Source organism: Palaemon carinicauda, chromosome 29 (assembly GCF_036898095.1).
Source record: "Palaemon carinicauda isolate YSFRI2023 chromosome 29, ASM3689809v2, whole genome shotgun sequence".
NCBI classification, from domain to species: Eukaryota; Metazoa; Arthropoda; class Malacostraca; order Decapoda; family Palaemonidae; genus Palaemon; species Palaemon carinicauda.
This window is the reverse complement of record NC_090753.1, coordinates 38874440-38886121: the sequence shown is the minus strand read 5'-3', so window position 1 is coordinate 38886121 and position 11682 is coordinate 38874440. Positions and strand designations below refer to the sequence as shown.

At 38.5% G+C, this 11682-nt stretch overlaps 5 protein-coding genes across 5 annotated transcripts; all 5 read left to right on the top strand.

Annotated features, from left to right (window-relative positions):
• Window positions 1-1603: 1603 nt before the first annotated feature.
• Window positions 1604-2287, top strand: LOC137622517 (octapeptide-repeat protein T2-like). Its single transcript, XM_068353121.1, has one exon. The coding sequence runs from the start codon at window positions 1604-1606 to the stop codon at window positions 2285-2287; it is 684 nt and encodes a 227-aa protein (XP_068209222.1).
• A 1833-nt stretch (window positions 2288-4120) lies between these two features.
• Window positions 4121-4906, top strand: LOC137622516 (octapeptide-repeat protein T2-like). Its single transcript, XM_068353119.1, has one exon. It carries the CDS (start codon window positions 4121-4123, stop codon window positions 4904-4906), a length of 786 nt encoding a protein of 261 aa, XP_068209220.1.
• Window positions 4907-7391: 2485 nt separating this feature from the next.
• Window positions 7392-7799, top strand: LOC137622515 (troponin I-like). Its single transcript, XM_068353118.1, has one exon. The coding sequence runs from the start codon at window positions 7392-7394 to the stop codon at window positions 7797-7799; it is 408 nt and encodes a 135-aa protein (XP_068209219.1).
• Window positions 7800-7805: 6 nt separating this feature from the next.
• On the top strand, window positions 7806-8213 carry LOC137622514 (troponin I-like). Its single transcript, XM_068353117.1, has one exon. It carries the CDS (start codon window positions 7806-7808, stop codon window positions 8211-8213), a length of 408 nt encoding a protein of 135 aa, XP_068209218.1.
• A 6-nt stretch (window positions 8214-8219) lies between these two features.
• Window positions 8220-8627, top strand: LOC137622512 (troponin I-like). The gene has a single exon (XM_068353116.1). It carries the CDS (start codon window positions 8220-8222, stop codon window positions 8625-8627), a length of 408 nt encoding a protein of 135 aa, XP_068209217.1.
• Window positions 8628-11682: the final 3055 nt, after the last annotated feature.

The following is an 11682-nucleotide window of genomic DNA, read 5'->3' as shown; positions in this document are numbered from 1 at the left end:
TATATATATATATATATATATATATATTTATATATATATATATATATATATATATATATATATATATATATATACACCTATTTAAAATTACTCTTTTTTTCAAAAAGCCCTAGAACATGAGCTATTTAAAACTCATAGAGTTATGGAGAGAATAATGACAGGAATAATTCTAGGAGATAGTATAAGAGCAACATGGATATGAAAGAAAAGAAAAGTAGAGGATATTCTAACACCATGTAAGAAAAAGAGCTGTACATGTGCAAGACATAGAATGGGAATGAGAGATAACAGAAGATAGATGAACATTAGAAATATATGAATTGGTCCCTGGATATTACAAAAAAAGCAGTGCAGTGAGGAGAGGACGAAGGATTTGCTGGTATAGTCTGGCATAGAAAAAATATAAACAAACAGTAGTGGAAGGACATACCTGAGGCCTTTGTATTTCAGTGAGCAAGTTACAAGTAATCTTAAGGTAGAGGTAAGGGACGGTGATATTTCACTAGTTGAGACTGATCATATATGATCAGTGCTCAAGCACCCTCTCTTCCCAAACCAGGACCAGGGAGGGTCAGGCTATACCTCCTGATGACTGAAAAAGGTAGACCTATAGGCTCCACAAAATCCCCCGTTATCAGTTTACAAAGAGGGTTAGAATGCACACACTGGATGAACTAACAAGTTTAAAAGGGACTTGAACCTAAGTTTGATATGCTAATAAAGCTTGTGATATGCCTGTGTGTGTGAAGAGCAGAGTAATTTACGAGGGGAATCAAATACTGGAAAAAGGCATCTAGACGTGAGATATGATGTAGAACAAAGAAAAACTCATACAAGTTGTATGGCAGCTACCCATAAATCAAAAAATGAAGAGCAAATGGATTTAAAAAGGGACACCAATGCAAGCAGAATGGTAGATAGACGTGAAGCAAAAGATGAAAAGCAGTTGAATTTAAGAAAGAACACTTATGCAAGATGAAATGCAGCTAGATGCGAGGCAGAAGACGAAAAGCAGATGATTTAAGAAGGGACACTAATACAAGCAGAATGGCATCTAGACGTGAAGCCCAAGATGAAGTGCAGAGGAATTTAAGAGAAGGAACACCATTGTAAGTAGAATGGCAGCTAGACGTGAAGCAGAAGACGGAAAGCAGATGAATTTAAGAAGAAACACTAATGGAAAAAGAATGGCAACTAGACGTGAAGCCCAAGAGGAAGAGCAGACGAATTTAAGAAAGGAACACCATTGTAAGTAGAATGGCCGCTGGACGTGAAGCAGAAGACGGAAAGCAGATGAATTTAAGAAGAAACACTAATGGAAAAAGAATGGCAACTAGACTTGAAGCCCAAGAGGAAGAGCAGACGAATTTAAGAAAGGAACACCATTGTAAGTAGAAAGGCAGCTAGGCGTGAAGCAGAAGATGAAAAGCAGATGAATTTAAGAAGAAACACTAATGGAAACAGAATTGCAACTAGACATGAAGCCTAAGATGAAGAGCAGATGAATTTTGAAAGGAACACAATTGTAAGTGGAAAGGTAGCTAGACGTGAAGCAGAAAACGAGAAGCAGATGAATTTAAGAAGAAACACTAGTGGAAACAGAATGGCAACTAGACGTGAAGCCCAGTATGAAGAGCAGATGAATTATGAAAGGAACAAAATTGTAAGTAGAAAGGCAGCTAGGCGTGAAGCAGAAGACGAAAGGCAGAGGAATTTAAGAAGGAATACTAATGGAAACAGAATGGCAACTAGACGTGAAACCCAAGATGAAGAGCAGATGAATTATGAAATGAACAAAATTTTAAGTAGAATGGCCGCTGGACGTGAAGCAGAAGACGAGAAGCAGATGAATTTAAGAAGAAACACTAATGGATACAGAATGGCAACTAAACGTGAAGCCCAAGATGAAGAGCAGATGAATTATGAAAGGAACACAATTGTAAGTAGAAAGGCAGCTAGGCGTGAAGCAGAACACGAAAGGCAGAGGAATTTAAGAAGAAATACTAATGGAAACAGAATGGCAACTAGACGTGAAACCCAAGATGAAGAGCAGATGAATTATGAAAGGAACACTATTGTAAGTAGAATGGCCGCTGGACGTGAAGCAGAAGACGAGAAGCAAATGAATTTAAGAAGAAACACTAATGGAAACAGAATGGCAACTAGATGTGAAGCCCAAGATGAAGAGCAGATGAATTATGAAAGGAACACAATTGTAAGTAGAAAGGCAGCTAGACGTGAAGCAGAAGACGAAAGGCAGAAGAATTTAAGAGGAAATACTAATTGAAACAGAATGGCAACTAGACGTGAAGCCCAAGATGAAGACCAGATGAATTATGAAAGGAACACAATTGTAAGAAAAAAGGCAGCTAGACGTGAAGCAGAAGACGAAAGGCAGAGGAATTTAAGAAGAAACACTAATGGAAACAGAATGGAAACTAGACGTGAAGCCCAAGATGAAGAGCAGATGAATTATGAGAAGAACACAATTTTAAGTAGAAAGGTGGCTAGGCGTGAAGCAGAAGACGAAAGGCAGAGGAATTTAAGAAGAAACACTAATGGAAACAGAATGGCAACTAGATGTGAAGCCTAAGATGAAGAGCAGATGAATTATGAAAGAAACACAATTTTAAGTAGAATGGCCGCAGGACGTGAAGCAGAAGACGAGAAGCAGATGAATTTAAGAAGAAACACTAATGGAAACAGACTGGCAACTAGACGTGAAGCCGAAGATGAAGAGCAGATGAATTATGAAAGGAACACAATTGTAAGTAGAAAGGCAGCTAGGCGTGAAGCAGAGGACGAAAGGCAGAGGAATTTAAGAAGAAATACTAATTGAAATAGAATGGCAACTAGACGTGAAGCCCAAGATGAAAAGCAGATGAATTATGAAAGGAAAACAATTGTAAGTAGAAAGGTAGCTAAGCATGAAGCAGAAGACGAAAGGCAGATGAATTTAAGAAGAAACACTAATGGAAACAGAATGGCAACTAGACGTGAAGCCCAAGATGAAGAGCAGATGAATTATGAAAGGAACACAATTGTAAGTAGAAAGGCAGCTAGGCGTGAAGAAAAGACGAAAGGCAGAGGAATTTAAGAAGAAATACTAATTGAAAAAGAAGGGCAACTAGACGTGAAGCCCAAGATGAAGAGCAGATGAATTATGAGGGAACACAATTGTAAGTAGAAAGGCAGCTAGACGTGAAGCAGAAGACAAAAGGCAGAAAAATTTAAGAAGAAATACTAATTGAAACAGAATGGCAACTAGCCATGAAGCCCAAGATGAAGAGCAGATGAATTATGAAAGGAACACAATTGTAAGTAGAATGGCAGCTAGACGTGAAGCAGAAGACGTAAGGCAGAGAAATTTAAGAAGAAACACTAATGGAAAGAGAATGGCCACTAGACGTGAAGCCCAAGATGAAGAGCAGATGAATTATGAAAGGAACACAATTGTAAGTAGAAAGGCAGCTAGACGTGAAGCAGAAGACGAAAGACAGAAGAATTTAAGAAGAAATACTAATTGAAACAGAATGGCAACTAGACGTGAAGCCCAAGATGAAGAGCAGATGAACTATGAAAGGAACACAATTTTAAGTAGAATGGCCGCTGGACGTGAAGCAGAAGACGAGAAGCAGATGAATTTAAGAAGAAACACTAATGGAAACAGAATGGCAACTAGACGTGAAGCCCAAGATGAAGAGCAGATGAATTATGAAAGGAACACAATTGTAAGTAGAAAGGCAGCAAGGCGTGAAGCAGAAGACAAAAGGCAGAGGAATTTAAGAAGACATATAATTGAAACAGAATGGCAATTAGACGTGAAGCCCAAGATGAATAGCAGATGAATTATGGAAGGAACACAATTCTAAGTAGAAAGGCAGGTAGGCGTGAAGCAGAAGACGAAAGGCAGAAGAATTTAAGAAGAAACACTGATGGAAACAGAATGGGAACTAGACGTGAAGCCCAAGATGAAGAGCAGATGAATTATGAAAGGAACACAATTGTAAGTAGAAAGGCGGGTAGGCGTGAAGCAGAAGACGAAAGGCAGAGGAATTTAAGAAGAAACACTAATGGAAACAGAATGGCAACTAGACGTGAAGCCCAAGATGAAGAGTAGATGAATTATGAAAGGAACACAATTGTAAGTGGAAAGGTAGCTAGACGTGAAGCAGAAAACGAGAAGCAGATGAATTTAAGAAGAAACACTAGTGGAAACAGAATGGCAACTAGACGTGAAGCCCAGTATGAAGAGCAGATGAATTATGAAAGGAACAAAATTGTAAGTAGAAAGGCAGCTAGGCGTGAAGCAGAAGACGAAAGGCAGAGGAATTTAAGAAGGAATACTAATGGAAACAGAATGGCAACTAGACGTGAAACCCAAGATGAAGAGCAGATGAATTATGAAATGAACAAAATTTTAAGTAGAATGGCCGCTGGACGTGAAGCAGAAGACGAGAAGCAGATGAATTTAAGAAGAAACACTAATGGATACAGAATGGCAACTAAACGTGAAGCCCAAGATGAAGAGCAGATGAATTATGAAAGGAACACAATTGTAAGTAGAAAGGCAGCTAGGCGTGAAGCAGAACACGAAAGGCAGAGGAATTTAAGAAGAAATACTAATGGAAACAGAATGGCAACTAGACGTGAAACCCAAGATGAAGAGCAGATGAATTATGAAAGGAACACTATTGTAAGTAGAATGGCCGCTGGACGTGAAGCAGAAGACGAGAAGCAAATGAATTTAAGAAGAAACACTAATGGAAACAGAATGGCAACTAGATGTGAAGCCCAAGATGAAGAGCAGATGAATTATGAAAGGAACACAATTGTAAGTAGAAAGGCAGCTAGACGTGAAGCAGAAGACGAAAGGCAGAAGAATTTAAGAGGAAATACTAATTGAAACAGAATGGCAACTAGACGTGAAGCCCAAGATGAAGACCAGATGAATTATGAAAGGAACACAATTGTAAGAAAAAAGGCAGCTAGACGTGAAGCAGAAGACGAAAGGCAGAGGAATTTAAGAAGAAACACTAATGGAAACAGAATGGAAACTAGACGTGAAGCCCAAGATGAAGAGCAGATGAATTATGAGAAGAACACAATTTTAAGTAGAAAGGTGGCTAGGCGTGAAGCAGAAGACGAAAGGCAGAGGAATTTAAGAAGAAACACTAATGGAAACAGAATGGCAACTAGATGTGAAGCCTAAGATGAAGAGCAGATGAATTATGAAAGAAACACAATTTTAAGTAGAATGGCCGCAGGACGTGAAGCAGAAGACGAGAAGCAGATGAATTTAAGAAGAAACACTAATGGAAACAGACTGGCAACTAGACGTGAAGCCGAAGATGAAGAGCAGATGAATTATGAAAGGAACACAATTGTAAGTAGAAAGGCAGCTAGGCGTGAAGCAGAGGACGAAAGGCAGAGGAATTTAAGAAGAAATACTAATTGAAATAGAATGGCAACTAGACGTGAAGCCCAAGATGAAAAGCAGATGAATTATGAAAGGAAAACAATTGTAAGTAGAAAGGTAGCTAAGCATGAAGCAGAAGACGAAAGGCAGATGAATTTAAGAAGAAACACTAATGGAAACAGAATGGCAACTAGACGTGAAGCCCAAGATGAAGAGCAGATGAATTATGAAAGGAACACAATTGTAAGTAGAAAGGCAGCTAGGCGTGAAGAAAAGACGAAAGGCAGAGGAATTTAAGAAGAAATACTAATTGAAAAAGAAGGGCAACTAGACGTGAAGCCCAAGATGAAGAGCAGATGAATTATGAGGGAACACAATTGTAAGTAGAAAGGCAGCTAGACGTGAAGCAGAAGACAAAAGGCAGAAAAATTTAAGAAGAAATACTAATTGAAACAGAATGGCAACTAGCCATGAAGCCCAAGATGAAGAGCAGATGAATTATGAAAGGAACACAATTGTAAGTAGAATGGCAGCTAGACGTGAAGCAGAAGACGTAAGGCAGAGAAATTTAAGAAGAAACACTAATGGAAAGAGAATGGCCACTAGACGTGAAGCCCAAGATGAAGAGCAGATGAATTATGAAAGGAACACAATTGTAAGTAGAAAGGCAGCTAGACGTGAAGCAGAAGACGAAAGACAGAAGAATTTAAGAAGAAATACTAATTGAAACAGAATGGCAACTAGACGTGAAGCCCAAGATGAAGAGCAGATGAACTATGAAAGGAACACAATTTTAAGTAGAATGGCCGCTGGACGTGAAGCAGAAGACGAGAAGCAGATGAATTTAAGAAGAAACACTAATGGAAACAGAATGGCAACTAGACGTGAAGCCCAAGATGAAGAGCAGATGAATTATGAAAGGAACACAATTGTAAGTAGAAAGGCAGCAAGGCGTGAAGCAGAAGACAAAAGGCAGAGGAATTTAAGAAGACATATAATTGAAACAGAATGGCAATTAGACGTGAAGCCCAAGATGAATAGCAGATGAATTATGGAAGGAACACAATTCTAAGTAGAAAGGCAGGTAGGCGTGAAGCAGAAGACGAAAGGCAGAAGAATTTAAGAAGAAACACTGATGGAAACAGAATGGGAACTAGACGTGAAGCCCAAGATGAAGAGCAGATGAATTATGAAAGGAACACAATTGTAAGTAGAAAGGCGGGTAGGCGTGAAGCAGAAGACGAAAGGCAGAGGAATTTAAGAAGAAACACTAATGGAAACAGAATGGCAACTAGACGTGAAGCCCAAGATGAAGAGTAGATGAATTATGAAAGGAACACAATTGTAATTAGAAAGGCAGCTAGACGTGAAGCAGAAGACGAAAAGCAGAAGAATTTAAGAAGAAACACTAATGGAAACAGAATGGCAACTAGACGTGAAGCCCAAGATGAAGAGCAGATGAATTATGAAAGGAACACTATTGTAAGTAGAAAGGCAGCTAGAAGTGAAGCAAAAGATAAAAGGCAGAGGAATTTAAGAAGACATATAATTGAAACAGAATGGCAACTAGACGTGAAGCCCAAGATGAAGAGCAGATGAATTATGAAAGGAACACAATTGTAAGTGGAAAGGCAGCTAGACGTGAAGCAGAAGACGAAAGTCAGAGGAATTTAAGAAGAAACACTAATGGAAACCGAATGGCAACTAGACGTGAAGCCTAATATGAAGAGCAGATTAATTATGAAAGGAACACAATTGTAAGTAGAATGGCCGCTGGACGTGAAGCAGAAGACGAAAGGCAGAGGAATTTAAGAAGAAACACTAATGGAAACAGAATGGCAACTAGACGTGAAGCCCAAGATGAAGAGCAGATGAATTATGAAAGGAACACAATTGTAAGTAGAAAGGCAGCTAGACGTGAAGCAGAAGACAAAAGGCAGAGGAATTTAAGAAGACATATAATTGAAACAGAATGGCAATTAGACGTGAAGCCCAAGATGAAGAGCAGATGAATTATGAAAGGAACACAATTGTAAGTAGAAAGGCAGCTAGGCGTGAAGCAGAAGATGAAAAGCAGAGGAATTTAAGAAGATACACTGATGGAAACAGAATGGGAACTAGACGTGAAGCCCAAGATGAAGAGCAGATGAATTATGAAAGGAACACAATTGTAAGTAGAAAGGCAGCTAGGCGTGAAGCAGTAGACGAAAGGCAGAGGAATTTAAGAAGAAACACTAATGGAAACAGAATGGCAACTAGACGTGAAGCCCAAGATGAAGAGCAGATGAATTATGAAAGGAACACAATTGTAATCAGAAAGGCAGCTAGACGTGAAGCAGAAGACGAAAGGCAGAGGAATTTAAGAAGAAATACTAATTGAAACAGAATGGCAACTAGACGTGAAGCCCAAGATGAAGAGCAGATGAATTATGAAAGGAACACAATTGAAAGTGGAAAGGCAGCTAGACGTGAAGCAGAAGACGAAAGGCAGAGGAATTTAAGAAGAAACACTAATGGAATCCGAATGGCAACTAGACGTGAAGCCAAAGATGAAGAGCAGATGAATTATGAAAGGAACACAATTGTAAGTAGAATGGCCGCTGGACGTGAAGCAGAAGACGAAAGGCAGAGGAATTTAAGAAGAAACACTAATGGAAACAGAATGGCAACTAGACGTGAAGCCCAAGATGAAGAGCAGATGAATTATGAAAGGAACACAATTCTAAGTAGAAAGGTGGCTAGACGTGAAGCAGAAGACGAAAGGCAGAATAATTTAAGAAGAAATACTAATTGAAACAGAATGGCAACTAGACGTGAAGCCCAAGATGAAGAGCAGATGAATTATGAAAGGAACATAATTGAAAGTGGAAAGGCAGCTAGACGTGAAGCAGAAGACGAAAGGCAGAGGAATTTAAGAAGAAACACTAATGGAATCCGAATGGCAACTATACGTGAAGCCAAAGATGAAGAGCAGATTAATTATGAAAGGAACACAATTGTAAGTAGAATGGCCGCTGGACGTGAAGCAGAAGACGAAAGGCAGAGGAATTTAAGAAGAAACACTAATGGAAACAGAATGGCAACTAGACGTGAAGCCCAAGATGAAGAGCAGATGAATTATGAAAGGAACACAATTGTAAGTAGAAAGGTGGCTAGACGTGAAGCAGAAGACGAAAGGCAGAAGAATTTAAGAAGAAATACTAATTGAAACAGAATGGCAACTAGACGTGAAGCCTAAGATGAAGAGCAGATGAATTATGAAAGGAACACAATTGTATGTAGAAAGACAGCTAGACGTGAAGCAGAAGACGAAAGGCAGAAAAATTTAAGAAGAAATACTAATTGAAACAGAATGGCAACTAGACGTGAAGTCCAAGATGAAGAGCATATTAATTATGAAAGTAACACAATTGTAAGCAGAATGGCAGCTAGACGTGAAGCAGAAGACGAAAACCAGATCGATTTAAGAAGAAACAATAATGGAAACAGTAAGGCAACTAGACGTGAAGAACAGGAATTAAGAAATCAAATAACGACTCGACTTTAGGATAACTAACAAAGATTGATTGTCCATCGAAACCAAGAAACATCGGAAAGAGCTGAGAATAATTGCCATCTTGACAGAGTCAGGCATGCAGAAGCAAGAGCACATACTTTTAAAGCTGTACAATGTCGTCTTGGTTCCTTCACATATAATCTAAGATACCCCTATGAAAAAGAAGACATGTACAAATTGGCTTAATTTCACACAAAAAAATGTATTCACTGTGATGCTCAGGAAAAAAATGAATGAACCAACTGCTTTGTGTTGCAGTGGAGGGAAAATTAGACTGCATTTCTTAGTTGAAACTCCTCAATATCTAAAAAAAAAAAAAAAAAAAAAAAAAAAACTTCTCAATGTAACATCCCACCATTCCAAAAAAAATCTTAAAAGCATACAATTATGCAATAATGCTTTCCACATGAGGTTGGATTAATGATCACATTTGAAATCCAAGGGCAAATATGCCAAAGCAACGACGGGTACCCCTGCAAGATGAATAGACAGATGTATTACATGTTTTTTTCTCATTTTATAAATATATTGGTCTTAAAAGATTCTAATATCTCAAATTTACATACAACAGTGGAATCTAATTTTATGAACATTTATAGAGATTCATAACTCAAGTATTTTTTTCTTTTTATTGAAGCACCATTACCACGTTATTGCTTGCTTGCGTTCTTTTTTTCCTATTAGCATTGTCTTTAATAAAAATAAAACCTATATTATAAAGGATCTTACATATTCTGGACTGACTGCCTTGTACTAAAAATGTAATAATCTTGCACCTCCTTTAGCCAGAGTCAAAGATTTTTTTTCCTGATTAGCATGCTGTTCTCTGTTGTAATTAGTTTTCCCCCTTAGGAAATGGGACCAGGAATTTTCTTAGTATTCAGATGGTTGAAATTGCAGATAACCGTCCATTGTTAGATTAGCTACCACTTATATAAATTTTATTATTAAGACTAGCTAAGCTACAACCCTATCTGGAAAAGCAGCATGCTATAAACACAAGGTCTCCAACAGGTAAAATATCCAAGTGAGGAAAGAAAATAATGAAACAGAGAGAATAGTGTGACTGAGAGTACCCTCAAGCAAGAGAGGTCTTACCCAAGACAGTGGAAGAACATAATACAGAGGCTATGGCAATATACAATGAGAATATCATTTATATGGTGCCATACACCTCAAGTATCTCTTCCTCTGAATATGGTATGTCTCTCTGTCGCCTAGTTTCTGATTTGTGCTCCCTCATATAACATTCAAATTACTGTGTTCGGTCTTCATTACCGACCAGTTGTGGTGGCCTATTGGAAAAGTCCATGCCTGACAATATTCTGGACTAAGATTCGAATCACGCTCAAGCTCGATAGTCTCTTACAGTGTCTGGAACCTCATCCTCCTTGTGAGCTTAAGAAAGGGGTTTTGCAGAAGCCTATAAGACTAGCTGTTGAGTCATCAGCAGCCTTTGCATTGCCCTCTTTTATTCTACCTTTTGTGGAAAGGGCTAGGGTGCTGATCATATGTATGTGTGGTCTCAAGGGCATTGTCCTGCTAGGGCATTGTCAATGTCCTTTGTCTCTGCCATTCATGAGTAGGCTTTAAACCTTGAAACCTTTAAACAAGAAAAGATCCAACAGTGACAATAACGTAACATTGGGTGTTAATGTGAGAGAATTTTATAGAAATGAGAGGAGAGAGAGAGAGAGAGAGAGAGAGAGAGAGAGAGAGAGAGAGAGAGAGAGAGAGAGAGAGAGAGAGAGAAGGCCATTATTGCTATATGAATGAAGCAGATCGTCCTCAAACATGTATAGGAAACGGTACTAAACTTCATCCCAAATAGGTTCTTATGGGATTCCTGGAGAGAGGAAATTGTTGAGCGAAAAATGGAAAGAAGGAGGGAGAAACGAGTATCATATGAAGGAGGACACAGAATGGGGAGATATATATAAGCCACAAATACCTTTTAATATCGAACTCACTTTGCCGCGCGATCACAGGTCTATAAAGCAATTTCTTTTGTGATAAGTACTTTTGCCCAGTAAAGGATCCGAACCTTAAGGCCCAGTAGAAATAAAGGTAACAATAAGACCATTCTGCCATAAAGAGAGATGAGAATTGATTCCTTCTCCGGGGAATTCATTCAACAAACAACAACCACACGTTTCTAATCAAATGTAGGCCAAAGACCTCAGACATATCCTTGTTAGTGTATGCGGTTTGGCCAGTTTTCATCACCATGCTGGCCACTGCGGATTGGTGATGGTGGGATATTTTAGTCTGATCGTTCACAGCAAAGCAACCTAGCATGGGGAGCCGTTTAGTAAAGCCTTGGTGATGAGGGTGATACGTAAACCCTTTCACCACGTTAAGGTATTCCCTCTCAGGAAGAGCTTATTGATTCATGTATGTGTAAATTTAATTTGAAAATTCTTATAGAAATTTCAGCTGAAGAATTAAAAACAGACAAAAGGGGTTACCAATAATAATAATGATGATAAATATCTTTCAAAACGAAGTCAAGTTATCAGATATCAATGATATTCAAACGATGAAGTAAATATTTAGGTAATTTGATTGCTTCTCCGTATGTATAAAATATTAGGGAAGTTATCTTACATAAATAATAGGCAAAGAAACTGAAAAAAGGAAAGACTATAAGGTTTAAAGGTTTAAAACTGCTCATGAAGGGCGTAGGCAAAGGACAATGACAATGCTA

Bases quoted from the DNA above. Each gene is read 5' to 3' on its own strand.
- LOC137622517 (XM_068353121.1), top strand. From the start codon at position 1,604: ATGGCAACTAGACGTGAAGCCCAGTATGAAGAGCAGATGAATTATGAA.
- LOC137622516 (XM_068353119.1), top strand. From the start codon at position 4,121: ATGAATTATGAAAGGAACACAATTGTAAGTGGAAAGGTAGCTAGACGT.
- LOC137622515 (XM_068353118.1), top strand. From the start codon at position 7,392: ATGGCAATTAGACGTGAAGCCCAAGATGAAGAGCAGATGAATTATGAA.
- LOC137622514 (XM_068353117.1), top strand. From the start codon at position 7,806: ATGGCAACTAGACGTGAAGCCCAAGATGAAGAGCAGATGAATTATGAA.
- LOC137622512 (XM_068353116.1), top strand. From the start codon at position 8,220: ATGGCAACTAGACGTGAAGCCCAAGATGAAGAGCAGATGAATTATGAA.